The sequence below is a fragment of the Notolepis coatsorum genome (genome assembly GCF_963971535.1).
Source record: "Notolepis coatsorum genome assembly, chromosome: 2".
Lineage (NCBI taxonomy): Eukaryota > Metazoa > Chordata > Actinopteri > Aulopiformes > Paralepididae > Notolepis > Notolepis coatsorum.
Genome location: NC_140166.1, coordinates 85,178,354 through 85,197,698, shown reverse-complemented (window position 1 = coordinate 85,197,698; position 19,345 = coordinate 85,178,354). Strand labels below are relative to the sequence as shown.

Genomic DNA, 19,345 nt, shown 5'->3' with positions numbered 1-19,345 from the left:
ATGAACATTTTAAACCAACATGCATACTTTTGACAATAAATAAAATAAGAATTGGTTCTTACTTGCTTGCCTGGGTAAATAAATGTTAAAAAAAAAAAAAAAAAAAAAAAAAATTGTTATTGTTTTTTTTTTTTTTTTTACCGATACCGATATTTTCCGATATCACATTTTACTGCCGATATCGGCCGATAATATCGGTCGGCCGATAATATCGGACATCCCTAAAAAAAATCATATCGCGATAACAATATGATAATTTTATTTTATTTCTCGATATCGATAATTATCGAATTGTTATAAGTATAAAAAAAAAAAAAAAAAAAAATTAACAACAGATGTATGTTTATTTTACAGCAATTCTTTGTCATTGCCGCCATCTTTAGTGTTACATCCCCTCACACTCCAGTTCTCAGGCTGCAGCTGGTTTAAAAGCTAAAGTAAACCGGCTTCTCTGCTGGCTGTGGCTCCAGAGGAGTTGAACAGTTCTGGCTCTGCTAGTTTATTTTCGATCTTTTGGCGCTTTTTTGGTGGACAAACCACTGCACATGTGCACTGTGACTCGTGACTGGAGTCTAGTTCTGCTAGCACACATAGCCTACTGTGTACAGACGGTTTCAAAATGTATTTTAAATTAGAAAGCAAACAAAATAAATGGACAAGAGAAAAAGAAATCTGAATTTGGTCAGTATTGTCATTTGGACAAGCAAAGCCATTACTTTAAGTTGCAGGCAAGAAAGACAAGTCTGTCCACTGTCTCTGGTTTTATAACTGCCCTGTTGCAGGTAAAAAAAAAAACGATTTTTCGATTTTTTTTTATTTTGATATTCGATATCGATTATTAAAATATATCGCGATATTTATCGTTATCGTTATATCGCCCAGCCCTAGGACTTGTGCTATGTATGACTTAGTCCACATTGCAGCCGGCTTGTGGGAGGCAAGAAACAGCGTTCGTGACAGGGGAGGGTTGAATTGGATGATACGAAATTGGGATGGGAGAAAAATATAGAAAATGGGAGAAAAAGTGGATAAAAAAAAAAAAAACTTATACTTTAGACCATATTTTAGTATGAATATGTGAATGAAAAAGTTTAACGTTGCTACACCCTGAACAATACATATAGGACATTGAATGGGCCATAATAATGGCAATTTAGCAATAGAATTTAAAAAGTTATAGCCCTGCAAAGAAGGGGAACTTCTCCATAGACAAATAGAGATGGCGAGGGATGGTAAATTATGAATTTAACCCATGGCGATCAAAGTGTTAAATATAATATAATTGTTTGCTTGATAAGACGAAGGTTGCAACATAATTATGTCATGTCGTTGGCTGTGAGAGCAGCCCCACTGCACCCAGGCAGCGCAGCCGAGTGAAACCTTGTTGGCTGCGTCAGTCACGAAAGGGGCTACTTAATTAATTAATCCAATCCACTTTATTTATAGAGCACATTTAAAAACAACAGTTTACCAAAAAAATTATAATGTTTTTTTTTTTGTTTTCTTCTTCGAAGCTTCGAATTAAAATCGAAGCTCGGCCCCAAAGCTTCGATTGCCAAAAAAAGCTTCGAATATCAGCCCTAGTGACAACCCCATCCCTCTCCTACAGGATAACTCAGGGATATACCTGAATATATCATTTAACCTGTCGGTCATCCACAGCCTGTCAATCAGACACACCCTATTCAGGTGTGTCAGGAGGAAGAGGCACACCGGTGTAAAAGGACTGGCTTCTCCATTGTTGGCTGTCTCTCCTCCAAGCTGGTCATGACATTTTGTTTTGTTTCATTTGGTTTGTTTGTTTCTCATACTATCACTTACCACACACTGACTCATTCATGCACTCACTATTACTGATCCATTCATTCTTTAATTCCTTTTGTTTGTAAATAGTTTAAGATTATAATTAAATTACTTTTCTTTAAAAATCCTCAAGTACTTGTGTGGTCTCCCTTGTTTTGTCTGTACCTTGAGTTTGGTTCATGACATCATTCCTGGCAGTATAAGATGTCAAAAGCAATGAATGAATGAGTGATTTTTATTTTGGTCTTCTTTTACAAAGCAATGTACATCTTGCCTGTGCAACGGTATAGGTTGACATGTTGATGTCACACCACTTTTACATGTTTTTATGTGTATGTTATGTCTATGTCGATGTGTTGTGATTTCATCATGTGTCTCTTTACGATGTCTGTGTATATGATGCATGTCTGAACACTTTGTTCCCCTGCCCCCCTGCCCTACAAGGACCACAATGGGGGGAAAAAATCTGAGCTTTTTTGTGTCTATCCTTGGCAGTATTCCAGACTGTTTCTGTCACATGTTATTTATATATTGTCTTTTTTTATCCACTTTTTCTCCTTTTCTATTTTTCTCTCATCCCAATTTCGTATCGCCAATTCTCCCCTTCAATTCTCCCCTCCCCTGTCTTGAACGTTGCTAGACTATGCCTCCCACTGGTCGGCTGTAGTGAGGATAGAAGCCTTGCATCACGTGTCCCCTCCGGTACACGAGGAGGCAGCCGGTCGCATCTTTTCACCAGACAGCGCGGTCTCTCAGTGGCGAGGAGTAATGCGTGGGAGGCTCACGCTGCCCCCGATACTTCCTGACTCTGCTGTACAGGTGTCACCCAACCGACCTGTAGGAGTCGCTGTCCACAACGTCCAATCCCCACCCATCGACTTTCCACCCACTACCTCTGCCAATTGAGATAGTATGACGACTGGCCCAAGCCGCAGGCAATGCTGACTCCGGGAGTCGAGACCGCAGCCTCTTGCATTGGTGACGAGCACAATCTCTGCTACGCCACCCAGCCGCCTTTTATTTATATATTGTCAAAATTAAATACAAGTCAAGGGACGCAGTACAACAGAGGGGACTTGGTGCGCATGTCTCCCCTCATTCTGCTGTCTTACTGTCTCTTTACCTGCTCTGTCTTACTGTCTCTTTACCTGCTCTGTCTTACTATCTCTTTACCTGCTCTGTCCCCACAGAGACGCATTACATCGGAGGCGGCTCAGCCCGCATGTCTCTCCTCATCCTGCTGTCGATCTTCGCCTGCGCTGCCTCAGTCATGTACCTGGTTTACAGGAACTGCCCTGAGCTAAATGAGTAAGTTGCTCTCTGCATTGAAAACCATTAGGAATGCTATATCTCAGAAACCAGAGAGAGAATGATCACAGCTCGATAGAGTTAGGTCCATAAATATTTAACTGCAGACTTTTGGCTTTAAACGTCCTGTGTCTTATAAATGGCCTTATCCAGTGTTTAGCATTGTTTTATAGCAATGGGGGGTTAGTATCAATGGGTCTGTGTCTCTAATTACCATATTGGTGGATTGCTCTAATTCAGTTGAGACAATCTCCTCCAGTGAATTAGATCATTCTGATTTGACTGTTTTGCTGACGTGAATAAGCCACTGATCTGCATAACTAACGCCCCCTCTATGGTTGTACCGCAACCATTTGCTCAACAACAGCAGAGCGAGTGGAAATACCTGCACTTCCTCAAGCGGGTTTTGACAGAGAAAGGCAGAGAGAGAGGGATAAGAGATGGGGAGAGAGAGAGAAGCTTCTGTCGGGGAAACAAACACACACGCATTTTACACACAACCTGATGGCGCGCGGGAACAACCTGGCGCGGGGAAACACAAACACACACGCATTTGATTTTACACACAACCTGACGCGCGTGGAGGGGCTTCTCCCTGGTAGAGAGAGGGACCGCGTGCAGGAGTGTGTAAATGTTTGTGGGCGGGGCTGGTGTGGGGCTTCTCCCTGGTAGAGAGAGAGGGACCATGTGCAGGAGTGTGTAAATGTGTGTGCGTGCGGGGCTGGTGTGGGGCTTCTCCCTGGTAGAGGGAGAGAGAGAGAGAGAGGGACCACGTGCAGGAGTGTGTAAATGTGTGTGCGTGCGGGGCTGGTGTGGGGCTTCTCCCTGGTAGAGAGAGAGAGAGAGAGAGAGAGGGAGGGACCGCGTGCAGGAGTGTGTAAATGTGTGTGCGTGCAGGGCTGGTGTGGGGCTTTACACAGGAGTGTGTAAATATATATATATATATATATATATATATGTGTGTGTGCGCGTGGCTGGTGTGGGGCTTCTCCCTGGTAGAGTGAGAGAGGGACCACTCGCAGGAGTGTGTAAATGTGTGTGCGAGCGGGGCTGGTGTGTACGTGCACGCCCATATTCCGATCCCTGCAATAATATTCACAGCAGTATATATTGTCATTTGAAACAAGTTACCAATGCATTGTCATGTGGGATAATGCCCCCCGCGGCGAAATTAATTAGTATCCCCCTCAATCTTTATTTTTTTTTTTCTGTTTCTGATTTTTCTCTGATTTTTCTCCCCATCCCAATTAGTCGTTGTGCCAATCCCCCCCCCCCTCCCCTACCTGGCTGCTGTATGCATGTTCTCCTACGAGTCGGTACAAGGGCGTCCCGAGTCGATCGCACGCTTCCCCCGAGGCGTGCGCCGACAGCCAGTGACGTCTTTTCACTTGCCAGCGAGGGCTCTCATTGGTGAAGCGTAACGCGTGGGAGGGCACGCTATCTCCACCAAGTCCTGCCCCGCTTAGCAAGCGCCGAGACCTGACCTGTAGGCGTCGCTGTCCACAACGCCAGATTCCCACCCGCCAGCTTTCCCACCCTCTAATACTGCCAATTGTATTAGTGTGAACCAAGCCAAGCTGGTGACAACGCCGGGAGCTGTATTCGAACACGCAAATCCAGCATTTCCGGCGTTGGTGACGAACGCAATCTCCGCTACGCCACCTGACCGCCCCCCCTCAATCTTTCAACCTCTCTCTCTGTGCCAGTCGCAGACTGTGGGCGACTGTCACTCAAAACGCTTATGGGCGGAGCCCAGCACAAACAGCTTGGAATCTTGAAGTAGAACATTTTTGCTTTTGAGTAATTGATCAAAAATATAAAACAATGAATTCTTTTGAAAAAAGCTTTACAGATGTGTTCCATAGACTCACAGGAATTTTGTAAAGTTGCCCAAATAGTGAAAGGAATAGCAATGCATGTCCAAAATATGTGCCTCCACCTTTTTAAGGGACTAAAAGTAATTGGACAATTGGCTGCTCAGCTGTTGGCCAGGCCACACCACCATTATTAAATCATTATTTAATTTACAAAGAGCAGATAAAAGGTCTAGAGTTAATTTCAAGTTTCCGATTTTTACGGCAAAGAAGTGAAATGTTATGCAATGGCCAAGTCAATCACTTGACCTGAATCCAATTGAGAATTTCACTTGCTGAAGACAAAATGCCCCAAGAACAAGCAGGAACTGAAGACGGTTGCAGTAAAAGTAAAAGGCCTGGCAGAGAATCACCAGGAACGAAACCCAGTGTCTGGTGATGTCTATGGGTTCCAGACTTCATTGACTGCAAAGGATTTGCAACCAAGTATTAAAAGTGACAATTTGATTTATGATTGTTTTAGTTTGTCCAATTACCTTTTGGTCCCTTTAAAAAGGGCAGGGCACAAGTAGAAAGGGTTGTAATTCACTCACTAATACACTTAAAGCACACCTTGTTTCATTTTAAGTCCATTGTGGTGGTGTACAGAGCCAAAATTGTGTCGATGTCCAAATTATGTCTGGACCTGACTGTATAATATGACACACTAGTAGTGAGATCAAGAGTGGACTTGTGTCTCTTGTGGAGAAGGAGCAGACAGTGATGCACCCATGGTCTTCATTCACAAATTTATTTTTTATTTCTTTCAGTGATGAACTGGACAAAATCAAGATCCCAAGAGACATGGACGATGCCAAAGCCCTGGGCACCGTGCTGTCGAAATACAAGGATGCATACTACACCCAGGTGTTGATCGCCTACTTTACAACATATATCTTGTATCCTTTGAGCAAAGCAACAGTGTGCCCAACTGTATTTAGATTTTCTCTTTTGTGTGTGTGTGTGTGTGGGGGGGTCCCTCATACTTGAGTCATTGTTTTTGTTAACATTGTTGTCCCTATAGAGTCTAGAGCCCAATCTCTCACCCAGTCAACCTTTCAGAGTAGTGAAATGTAGGGCGGCTGGGTAGCGCAGCGGACTAAGCGCCTGCCTACCACCGCAGAGACACTGGTATTGAATCCAGCTGTCAGCGGTACCTCCGGCTTGGTCGGTCGTCCATACTAACACGATTGGCAGTGTTAGCGGGAGTGGGAAGCCGGCGGGGTGTGTATCCTGGTCGTTGTAAACAGCGACTCCTACAGGTCGGTCGGGGCGCCTGCTCAGCGAGGAAGGGATCTGGGTGAGGTAGTGTGAACCTCCCACACGTTATCCCCCAGTGAGAGTCCTCTCGTCAGGTGAAAAGAAGTGGCTGGCTGACTCCACATCTATCGGAGGAGACATGTGATAGTATCTATCAACCCTCCCTAGACCGGCAAGTGCGGGACAAATGCGCGCAATGACCAGGAAGGGAATTGGCACGACTAAATTGGGGATGGAAGAAAAATACAGAAAAAAGGGGGTGAAAAGGTAGATAAAAAAAAATAGTGAAATGTGTAAGAGACTACAGTAGCAAAGCCCATTGAAGCTGGACTCCAGCAGGACGGGAGAAGTTATAGGTGTAGCTGATGGGATACAACTGATGACAGGAGAAGTTATAGGTGTTGCTGATGGGATACAGCAGATGACGGGAGAAGGTGTAGTTGAGGTGCAGGTAATAACTAAGTCTGATTGGTTAAATGTTTAGTAAAATGGACATGTAGCTTCCATCACTCTTGTTACATGGACTATACACCAGGAAATTGACGCATCCAGTTGTCCTCTAGGCCTATTTCTACTATCTGGAATGTCCGCTCGCCCCCTTCCCCCCTGTGAGCGTGTTAATGTGAGCACCGGCCGGCATGTGCTGACGGCGTATTAAGCTTTGACCGGCTGATCAAATCCCAGCCAAGAGCTGACCAGTAAGGGAGCTTAGTTGACCTTAACCTCATGTTGGCAACAAGGAATCAACGCTGACACGGATCTGTTCGAGGGATGGGGTGTTCGAGGTCCAGCTATCCTGGAAGGATTTCTTTTCTTTTTCTCTCTTTTCGATATTTGATTTGATTTGATTTTAGATTGGATTCTCGAGAGGCAAACGATCCACAGAAAGATGAGGATTATGGATTATGTGTTGATCCCCTGGCCTGAACACATGGGGAGGTCTTCAGAATAGTGTGCATGTTGATAATCTAGTATGCCCTCAGCTGAGCAGTTTAATAATAATAAGTCCAGTCAAGTCATCTTTATTTTCATAGCACATTTACAAATGACTAAAGCCAAACCTCACAGGTACATGATAAACACATACAATGCAGTAATAAGTAAAAATACACTAAAATGACAGAAAAAGGTATTGTACAATTTAAGAAACAAGAGCAAGGTGCAATATAAGAGACAAGAAATTTGATACTGTAAGTCCAGAGTAACAGCAAACGTTGTGTGCAAGTGGCAGGCTAACTCTGGTCAAAAGCCAAAAGCAATAATAATACATTTGATTTAGAGAGAGAAGTGCCTTTCTCAGACTTGAGGACACTTTACATAAAAAGAGAAGCTACATAAAAGGCAAGATATGAATATATATATAGTAACAACAGGTAAATAAAACAAATGAAAAAGGAAGCAAGGTGCAGCCCATTTGGAAGAAACCGTAACAAAAAAAAACAACAGGATCAGTAGCTTAAAAGAAAAGAGAGTCAGGGGGGAAGGGGGTGGGCTACTTGGGAGCAGGGCCGTGTTGCGCGAAGGCAAGTGTGAACAGGTGGGTTTTTAAGTGTGTTTTGAAGAGATTGATGGTGTCAGAGCCTCGGATAGAGGGGGAGAGGGAGTTCCACAGCCTGGGGGCAGCTACGGAGAAAGCTTGGGTCTCCCAGTGTGGAACGCCTGGTGTGGGGAATGGTGAGGAGGTCGGAGTTGGAGGAGCGGAGGCCTCGTGCTGGAGTGTAGGGGTGGAGTAGGTCTGTCAGGACTCGGGTAGGATGGTGCCACCCCGTGCAGGGATTTATAGGTTTACCTTGACACTTGTGACTCAGCCTCCAGACTTTTGCAATCCCTGGATCCATCTTCCTCAGCATCCTGTCTGGGTATCTCTATCCGTTCCCTCTGGCCCTTTTCCTAGTCTGCCTGGTGAGTGAGAATGTACTATATAATGTGTAATATGTACTATATAATGTGTAATAGGTATTATATTACAACAGTATACGTGATCAGTTCCTGTTCCAGGCACTTCACCAAAAAAATTTAACGAATGCCGATTTATTTTGCACATAATCCAACCACACACATAGAAAAACTGCAGCTTTGCATACATTCATTTAGTTTGACAGTTATTGAGAGAGTAAATTAGTTTGAATATGGCCACCAGTGATGGACTGCATTTTTATATAGCGCTTTACAATTTATGCCCACACACAGACAGCGGAGGCAACCTTTGCAAGGTGCCAACCTGCTCATTGGGAGTAGTTGGGGGTTAAGTGTCTTGCTCAAGGATACTTTTGACACGCTGCCGGGAGCAGCGGGACTTTAACTGGGAACCTTCCCATTACCAGACGACCGTTCTAACTCCTGAGACACCAGTGACGTCACCGTATTGAATCCTTGTTTAGGGTTAATTTCGGGACCATGAAATGATGTGGATCAGGCGTGGCCAACCCGCGGCTTGCGAGCCGCATGCGGCTCTTTGCCCGCCAATGTGTGGCTCCTCCCTCCATTAAAAAAAATATTATACCGTACTTTTCGCACTATAAGCCGCACCTGACTATAAGCCGCAGCAGCTAAATTGAATGATGTGTACATATATAAGCCGCACTGGACTATAAGCCGCAGGTGTTTTAATGTTTAATTACCATATGTAATTAGCATTGGGACACAATACTGTCGGACAAATAACAAGAATTAACTCATTTACAAGTTGTATTAAGTTTAGCAAATAAGGGAACAGATAAATAACATTTCAATGCAGTCAAAAAAGCAATATTTTGATTTTTACATTTTCGGGTTTGGTCACGTCGAGTCACATATAAGCCGCACCGTTATATAAGCCGCAGGGTCGAAAAATGGGGAAAAAAGCCGTGGCTTATAGTCCGAAAAGTACGGTAATCATTTTTTTTATGTCATTCATTCCATAAGACGTAGAATAAACATTTAGAGACTTTTTTTTTTTTTTTTTTAGTGGTACCAATCTTTGACTGTGAATAACACCATGCTAAAATTTACCAGACCTGAAAAATCTAAGCTAATTAATAAAGGGAAGATTATTAAACGGAAGGTTTTGTAAATACACTACTGAATTCTGCCATCCGAACACATGCAATTTGAAATATGATTATAGAATATCAGGCCTAAAAGCGGCTAAGTGGCGCAGTGGGCAAGGCGCTCGCCACTAACGCAGGAGATGCTGGGTTCGAGCCCAGCTCTCGGCGTTGCTTCCGGCTTGGCTGGTTGTTCATACTAATACAATTGGCAGTATTAGGGGGTGGGAAAGTCGCACATCTATGGATCGGGCCAAATCTCCCCTTTCCAATGGCAGAGTTCAATCTGGATTTAATATCACCAGGCGTGATTCACAAGTACAGTTACTTTTTTATAATGTAAATTTCTTAAATTTCTCATCCGATTGCAATGCCGTTTTTTGCTAGACGTTCACAGAAAGGTAGAGAAACAAACTGTTCTGTATTATGGCAATAACGTTCAGGTTTGTGGGAGATAATCCTGAAAAATAAGAGAAATAAAAAAGTTAATCCAGAAGTCCGATGATTGACGGGGCTGGCGTGAGCTGGGTAGTGTAGTTTTTCGAAATTTGAAAGCCCATCAAAAGCTCTGGGTCTCTTCCTTCAAAAGACTACACTCCCTTTTTGCTGCGCCACTTCCTCCCGTCAATATGCGCCGGTTTCCGACTCAATGTCCTGAGATTTCTATAATCATATATTTCACTAATAACCGTTACAATCATTGGTAAACAAACGTAATGCTGAAAATATACATGTTGACTGTTGTTTTGACAGGGTTAAGGTCTTTACTCTTGGCTATGTTTTTAAAGAAAACGCAACATTAATTCATACATTCTGTAGAGATGGATTTATGGCTTGATGTCATTTGCGGTCCAGTACCGGACCGCTCGGGCTTAAGAGGTTAACCCTGTGCGGGCCTAAATAAAAAAGACATTAGCAACTTCAGAGGCCAGAGGGTGGGACCTATAAACACATGAAGGGTGCCGTGACTGAAAAAAAGGTTGAGAAACGCTGGTATATATGGTGTGGCTCTTAGTCTCTGACTGGTTGGCCACCCTTGATGTAGATGGAATAATTGCAATACCTTGTCTTATACAGGGACTGCTACCTTATCGTTTCATTGAGCTGTAATTTACACAACACAAGGATTCACTGTCCCCGTTGACATCACTCGTGGGCGTGGCCATATCTAAACTAATTTACTCTCAATAACTGTCGAAACAAATGCAAACGCTTTAGAGTTTTTGGTAAGGCTGAGACCATATGCCATTTGGAAGAATTGTTAAATCGGGACAAAATTATCGATAAATATCGATTTTCTTTATTATTATAATAATAGAGAAAAGAAAACGTATTTAACGTTAGTTTGTGTTTGTCATGTTTCACATGTCACTGTAGTTTTTGCCATGCTGTAGTTGGCCCATGACACACACAAACTAACGTTAAATAATCGTTTTTTTTGTCTTTTTTAAGAAAAAGGTATTTGAAACTTTATTATTATTATTATTTTTTTTTATAGTGACGCCACTTATCGATTTCACGAAGTTATCAATAATTATCGATAAATCCATAAGTGGTCTCCGCCTTAGTTTTTGGTTGCGTGTGAGATTATGTGCAAAATAAGTCTGCATTGTTTTTAGTGAAATGCCCTTTTTAACTCATTGACTGCCAGCTATTAGACGGGGCCCGTCATAGCAATGCCACGCTTTAAAAGATAGGAGTGTGTCACCTTGTTTGTAGAGCTATAACTATATTCTATATTATAGCTATGGATACACTACTATGGCCCATTTGACATCCCCTATCTATCGTTCAATATGTGAAAAAGAATACATTTTTCCATCCATACGTAAATCTTTGTCATGCACCTTTCTGTAGTGTTCTATACCAATATTTGGCTAATATTATCGGTACAGATTAATTTTATACTACTATGAAACCACAAACTTATTGTTAGTGGTGAATTTCCCTCTGGATAAAGTATTCCTATTCTATTGCCAAATCTTCATTGCTGCATGCATTAAAAAATTTATTTGCATATTATGTCCATATTTCAGAACACCGAATGTGTTACTGAAGGATCATAATTCTGTCTCGAGTTTTATATCTCACTTCAGTCGTTCCATCACATGCTGCCTGTCTTTTAGTGCTCTGGTTTGGGTGCCTCATTCTGCTACATGCTGTCCTACGTGGTCGGGAGGCCCGTTGTCTACAGATACCTCACGGAGAGAGCCCAGAAATGGTCTCAGCAGGTAACCACTTTGACAGAAAACATTATTTTGAAAGTGCACAAACGGCTGTCCCCCTCGTTCTAATATATGCAACCGTTTGCCCGCAGGTTGACAAGCACAGGGATCACCTCATCAATTACATCATCTTCCTGAGGATAACTCCCTTCCTCCCCAACTGGTTCATCAACATCACCTCGCCCGTCATCAATGTGCCTTTGGGGGTCTTCTTCCTGGGTACCTTCTTGGGTAAGGCTTTGTCTCTAGGTTTCTCTAGTTCTTCTAATGTATTTTTTTTCTTTTTGTTTGCGTGTGTTTGTCCATTCATGTTGTTCCACCACTGACCTCTCGTGTTCTACTTGGCTGGCTGACAGGAGTGGCCCCGCCATCCTTCGTGGCGATCAACGCGGGAACGACGCTCTACAAGCTGACCACCGCCGGGGAGGCCGTGTCCTGGAACTCGCTGGCCGTGCTGGGGGTGTTGGCTGTGCTCTCCATCTTGCCTGTGTGCTTCCAGAAGAAACTGCAGCAGAAACTAGAGTAGAGCGTTGACTTGCTCATAGGGCTGGGCGATATAACGATAATTATCGCGATATATTTTAATAATCGATATCGGAAAAAAAATTTAATCGTATTTTTATTTATTTTTTATTTTTTGTGACCTGCAACAGGGCAGTTTTAGAGACATTGGACAGACTTGTCTTTCTTGCCTGCAACTTAAAGTAATGGCTTTGCTTGTCCAAATGACAATACTGACCAAACAGAGATTTTTTTTTATTAAATTTTTTATATATTATCTTTTTCCCCCTCCTTTTTCCTATTTTTCTCCCATCCCACTGTTAGTCGTTATGCCAATTCCCAACCCCCTTCCTGGTTGTTGCGCACTCCCCCTACTGTTGGTCCGGGAGGCCGTAGACTGTCACATGTTTTCCTCCGACACATGTGCAGCCAGCCGGCAGCCAGCCTGGCAGCGCAGATTCTCACCGGGAGAGTGTAACGTGTGGAAGGTCACACTACCTTTCTCCAGATCCTACCCTTGCTGTGCAGGCGCCCCGACCGAACTGTAGGGGTCGCTGTCCACAACGCCCAGGACCCACCCACGGCTTCCCTCCCCCTAACTCAGCCAAACGAGTTAGTATAGCGATCAGCCCAAGCCAAGGCAATGCTGACTCCGGGAGTCGAGACCGCAGCCTCTTGCATTGGTGACGAGCACAATCTCCGCTACGCCACCTGACCGCCCAAACTGAGATTTATTTTTCTCTTGTCCATTTATTTTGTTTGCTTTCTAATTTAAAATACAGTTTGAAACCGTCTGTACACAGTAGGCTATGTGTGCTAGCAGAGCTAGACTCCAGTCACGAGTCACGGTGCACATGTGCGGTGGTTTGTCCACCAAAAAAGCGCCAAAAGATAGAAAAGAAACTAGCAGAGCCAGAACTGTTCAACTCCCCTGGAGCCACAGCCAGCAGAGAAGCCGGTTTACTTTCGCTTTCAAACCAGCTGCAGCCTGAGAACTGGAGTGTGAGGGGATGTAACACTAAAGATGGCGGCAACGACAAAGAATTGCTGCAAAAAATCTGTTGTTTAAAAAGAATATATATATATAAATGATTTGATACTTATAACAATATCGATAATATCGAATATCGAGTGATATGATATTGTTATCGATATAGTTATCGCAATATCATTTTTGGCCATATCGCCCAGCCCGGCTGCTCAGCACCTCATCTGCCTGGCTGGTCCAACATCACCCTCTCCTTGGCTGAGGAACAGTAGTACAACGTGGCTGTCCTGTCAGACTGCTCCACCTGCCTCTGGCTCATATACGGCTGTCAGACTGCTCCATCTGCCTCTGGCTCATACACGGCTGTCAGACTGCTCCATCTGGCTCATACACGGCTGTCAGACTGCTCCATCTGGTTCATACACGGCTGTCAGACTGCTCCATCTGGTTCATACACGGCTGTCAGACTGCTCCATCTGGTTCATACACGGCTGTCAGACTGCTCTCTGTCAGACTGCTCTGTCTGCCTCTGGCTCATACACAGCTGTCGGACTTCTCTGTCTGCCTCTGGTTCATACACAGCTGTCAGACTGCTCCGTCTGCCTCTGGCTCATACACGGCTGTCAAGACTGCTCCATCTGCCTCTGGCTCATACACGGCTGTCAGACTGCTCCATCTGCCTCTCATACACAGCTGTCTGACTGCTCTGTCTGCCTCTGGCTCATACACAGCTGTCTGACTGCTCTGTCTGCCTCTGGCTCATACACAGCTGTCGGACTGCTCTGTCTGCTTCTGTTACCAGGGGTGGAATCCTCCCACCATTGGCACAATGAGCACTACCTGCATCCAAGGTGGTGGCTTCCTTTTAGACTGTCACGAAGTGGAAACTGGCCCCTGCTTGTTTTTGTTTTTTGTTTTATTATTATAATTTATATATATATATATATATATATATATATATATATATATATATATATATAGAATAGATGTTAAATGTGACGCATCCTGTAAATATCAGAAAATGTATCTGGAAAAGAAATCGGGCCTAGTTTGTCTTCGTGCAGTTGAATGACCATGGTTGTGTAGGATTTTAAAGTAGCATTAGTTTCTTGCTACTCAGAAAGGCCTCTGTTCCACTGTAGCCTCAAACGGGCTGCTTATCCTGGGAGAACACCACGTAACAGTCCACTGGAAAGTAGGGCTGACCTCGACTAATCAATCGAAGGGAGCCGTAGTCGACTGCAAAGAAATTATAATTATAATTTATATTTTATCATTCTTTCCAAAAGCAAAGAGGCCTAGCGCTGATAGCACGCATACCAGCGAGGCTGACTCCCTAAGAAAATGGGCACAGAGGCACTGAAAGAGGATTTCACCCGTCTAAGAACACACTAGACAAATATCAAGATGTATCCATCAGCGGACTAATTAATTGCATGCTTTCGCAGAGGACAAGAAGCCATCAGTCGACTCCTTCAAACATTAAGCACCCCCCACAGCCCAAATGGAATGATGATAATAAAATAATTATTATAATATAAATATATATAAACTCCTAAAAAAAAGTTCAGAAATGTTATTTCTGTTGATTATTCCTCCCCTTTAATAATAATTATTATAATATAAATATATATAAACTCCTAAAAAAAAAGTTCAGAAACGTTATTTCTGTTTATTATTCCTCCCCTTTAATAATACCAATTGGTATTGTATTTTATATCTTTGGAAAGGCTGATTAGTCACCTTTACAACGAGGTACAAGTTGTAAGGATTGTGCATTCGTGGAATGAGCAACACAGCTAACCGTGTGGGTAGCGGCCCAAAGAAATTTACCAAAATCCCCTGCAATATTCTTCTGTTGGTATATATATTTATTTATACCAGTCGACTATGGGAAGATTTTGGCCAATCAAAGTCGACTATACAAATCCTTAGTCGGGGACAGGCCTACTGGAAAGCATTTGCAGCTTTCACAAAAGAAATGTGACCCAAAGCCTTTCCAGATTGATATATAAGGATTGTTATAATGGGTGCTGTGTTTAGTAGTGATGGTCACATTTTATTCTTGGAATATATTTTGCCATCACAATTTATCTGGCAACAATACACCAATGGATACAGTATAGGCCATATTTAACATCTTTAATCTCCCCTGCCCTTTTAACATTTATTTTGACATGCTTGTATTTCCTAAATTTGAATATTGGTGAAGTGTGTATGTATATACAGTATATATGTAACTGATGGTATCGTGAAGCGCAGTCAAGAAGGGCTGGGGTGAGTAGCGGTGCTATGGGTTAAACTCACTCTCACATCCTCAAAAGACGCATAGACCCAGTACTTAGAAGTGAATTCACCTCTTGGTATAGCGGTCTGTGTTGCTGCCTGCGGTGTGGGAGACCGGGGTTCGACTCCCACTCGGGGCATCGAAGTTTGAGGTGACGTTGTCGCAACCGTTACATATATACAAAAGCAATAATTATCAGAGTAGTGATTTGAAGGTGGATTTTAGTGTTAAATAGTTTTGGGTGCTTTGGCTAATTATACAGTGGTTGAATTGCAATAATGAGGAAAGATTTAGTGCTACTTATGTGCATAAGTATTGACAAAACAATTGTTGGGTCTGTTTCAAATTGCCTGGCATGTCTTTCTTTTATATTTCGCAAGAACACACCCAGATGGTGGCAGTGAAAAGCCAAACAATATATTTGGTTATATATTGTGAATGACAAATTGAGTGCTAACCTGCTGGACCAGAGTGGAAAGTCCCGGTGTTGGGCCTCTAGTTGGTTAAACTGATTTTCTATAATTGGTCTGAATTTTCAATCACACCCAATTGAATCAGTGTATAAAACAGTATATATTGAAAACTGTTTATACCTGCTCTAGGTTTCAAAATTCTATGTGAGATGATGTGATGACATCAATGTGTGTGTGGGTGTGTGTGTGAGAGAGAGAGAGAGAGAGAGAGAGAGAGAGAGAGAGAGATCACATATTCTGTACCCATCTCCAGTCCATTGTGCCAGTGTAGGCGTGCAGTAGGTGTTCTCCATGCTAATGGTTGACCCACTACTAGTGCCCTTTATAAAACTGCCAACCCACACTGCCTTTCCTTGCTTTTACTCCCTTCATACTTTAAAGCTAGAATCTGTAATTCCGTAAAACGGTGACCTCTATAGGCAAAAGTGACCCTTGGTATTGCGTTTTGTTTATCTGTCTTGTTTTGGTCTGGTGCGTGGGTTGGAGTTACGTGGCGATAGGGGGAGGAGTTGAGTGGGGATAGGGGGAGGGGTTGCTATTGCTGGCCACACACTCGGGCTCTGAAGAGAGAGGTCTGGAGAAACGCACACTATAATAAGTTATTATATAGCTATATATATATATATATAATCGCTACTGTGTGTATGTATGTACATATATCCTGGGAAATCTGCTAAATCAGTTTTCCCACATTTACCCAAACATATATATTATATATATTGTATATCATTCATATATATAACTTATTATACAGTGAATTTCTCTAGATCTCTCTTGGCACAGCCTGAGCTGTGGCTAGCAATAGCAACCTTTACCCTATCCACACATCAAACCAAAACAAGAAATGTAAACAAAGTAAAAGCAATACTAAGAGGGGATCTTTTCCCCACAGGCGCCATGACAGATTCTACCTTTGACCTACTTTTGAAGACGACTCTTGTACGTGTTGGAACCAGTACCCGTCGGCCTGCTTTAATTCCCGACTTATTCTATAGGTTTTATAAGTTATTTAAATTTAGTTTGAATGATTAATTTTGCCTTGTGTGATTAAAAGTTTACAGAATTGTTATTATTTTAATGCTGCTGCTCATGAAACCTGTTCCTCAGTACCGGATGTCGATGCGGTGAATGTACATGTGTGTTAAACAAGTCCTGTTGGTTATTGTTTTATATAAGTCGTCGATGTTCAAACGCTCTCCGTTCTCCTACACCTAAGATCTCATACGGTTTATATGGAGGTTTCCTTTTCTAACCCGTCTCTTAAAGGAACACGCCAACATTTTGGGAAATTAGTTTACAGAGACAAGAAGATAGATAATATCCTAGCTTAGCACAATGAATGGAAGCGGACAGTGCCGGTTAGCCTTCGGGAGAGGTGTTAGTTGGACAATGCCTAGGCTAACTGGCACTGTCCTCTTCCTTTCATTGTGCTAAGCTAGGCTAACGTGCAGCCAGATAGCTTTCTACTGAACGCACAGAGAGGAAACTGGTATCTATCGTCTTGTCTCTCTCTGGAGAAGATGATGAGCTAACTTCCCAAAATGTTGGCGTGATCCTTTAAGGTGCATTTTCAGTACATCTGTCTCAGTTTACTGTCTTGATGCCGAGCAGAATCACTGTCCTACTGTAAACCATTTTCTTTTTTGTTTCTCTATAGTCTCTCTAGAACTAATTTAAACTTTAGTTTTAATTCAAATTCTTCTGTGAAGTGAACAGTGCTGAGCGTTTTCAGCCCTCGTACATTTTATAGTAGCAAGTTCTTTAACTCCACTGTAACCTATTGCATTATGGTTGTTTGCTTTTATGGATATTGAGTGAAGTAAATGCTCTTAACAGAATTTATTTTAAATCTTTCTCAGTTTTGAGTTTGTCAGTAGACAATGACATTGTTACCCACTTGTAAAACAAGTTTAATTACCCCAAGATTAACTTATTTGTAGTTTGCTTCCTTGTTGCCTAAGAATCATTGGGTGACGACGGTGATATTTAAAATCGTTTCTGATTTCTTGAAGTGTTTTTTTTTTTTTTTTTTTTCATGAGCTAATCTTCGACCCTCACTTCAGAGCTCTGTCTCAGCTGGGTAAAGAGTAGAGCCCTCACTTTAGAGCTCTGTCTCAGCTGGTAAAGAGTAGACGAGCACTCACTTCAGAGCTCGGTCTCCGCTGAGTAAAGACAAGCACTCACTGGGTTTGGTATTTCCGCTCTCTTTTGTCAATATTTGCATAGAAGCTACTCAAGCTAGATTACTTATTAATGGGGTCTTCCAAGAACGTTTATAATGCTCAATCCACCAAGACATGAAAGGAGGTCAGTTTTTAAAAAGAGCAAATATTTAATCCCCCCTCCCCCCCCCCGAGTTAGAGCATTCTGCTCTAACAGTTTATTCCATTTATGCGTCTTACTGTTTTGTTTTCTGTTCCTTGAGATGTTGAATTCACGTTGGAAGTGGAACATCGGTTTTGCAGATTGTGCAGTGGGACAATTATTTCCCTTATCTTAAATTGTTTGGGAAACAGTATTAAATAATACATAGCGATTATGTATTGCAGGATGAGACATTTGTAAATACCGCTCATTGTACTTCTCTGTTCTAATCAAATTTGCTTTATTTTTTATATTTATTAAATCATTACAAATCTTGTGTTAAAGTAATGTTTCATGTGAATCATTTACAGTTATCTAACGTACACATTAACCACTGAAGATACTTGAACTACTTGAAACACTGTACACATTTCCTTTCCATTACAGTACTCTGAGAAGAATTATCCCACGTTATACATGAATCACATCAGGCACAGCATTTAAGTTTATTAATGCAGTATAATGCATACAGTGCTCATTTAAGGTTATTAATGCAGTATAATAGTCATTTAAGTTTATTAATACATAGTAATTTAAGTATTAATGCAGTATAATACATAGTGATCAGTGGTATATCCTACAGTAGGAGTTCTGTATTTACATTCAAATTCTTGCCATGAAGGACCAGACACTATACTGTAGACATGAAGGACCAGACACTACTGTAGACATGAAGGACCAGACACTACTGTAGACATGAAGGACCAGTCACTACTGTAGACATGAAGGACCTACTGTAGACATGAAGGACCAGACACTACTGTAGACATGAAGGACCAGACACTACTGTAGACATGAAGGACCAGACACTACTGTAGACATGAAGGACCTACTGTAGACATGAAGGACCAGACACTACTGTAGACATGAAGGACCAGACACTACTGTAGACATGAAGGACCAGACACTACTGTAGACATGAAGGACCAGACACTACTGTAGACATGAAGGACCAGACACTACTGTAGACATGAAGGACCAGACACTACTGTAGACAAGAAGGACCAGTCACTACTGTAGACATGAAGGACCAGACACTACTGTAGACATGAAGCACCAGACACTACTGTAGACATGAAGGACCAGACACTACTGTAGACATGAAGGACCAGTCACTACTGTAGACATGAAGGACCTACTGTAGACATGAAGGACCAGACACTACTGAGGACCTACTGTAGACATGAAGGACCAGACACTACTGTAGACATGAAGGACCTACTGTAGACATGAAGGACCAGTCACTACTGTAGACAT

The 19,345-nt window shown here is 42.4% G+C and overlaps 1 protein-coding gene across 1 annotated transcript in view; it reads left to right on the top strand.

Annotated features, from left to right (window-relative positions):
* tmem41b (transmembrane protein 41B) overlaps positions 1 to 13,853 on the top strand; it is a 42,520-nt gene extending 28,667 nt beyond the window's left edge. Inside the window, exons 2-7 of the mRNA XM_084338196.1 lie at positions 2,994 to 3,111; positions 5,735 to 5,863; positions 8,033 to 8,126; positions 11,377 to 11,481; positions 11,568 to 11,706; positions 11,832 to 13,853. Coding sequence (XP_084194322.1) covers positions 2,994 to 3,111; positions 5,735 to 5,863; positions 8,033 to 8,126; positions 11,377 to 11,481; positions 11,568 to 11,706; positions 11,832 to 12,001 — 755 coding nt within the window. The 3' untranslated portion in view covers positions 12,002 to 13,853. The remainder of the gene's footprint in view (positions 1 to 2,993; positions 3,112 to 5,734; positions 5,864 to 8,032; positions 8,127 to 11,376; positions 11,482 to 11,567; positions 11,707 to 11,831) is intronic.
* Positions 13,854 to 19,345: the final 5,492 nt, after the last annotated feature.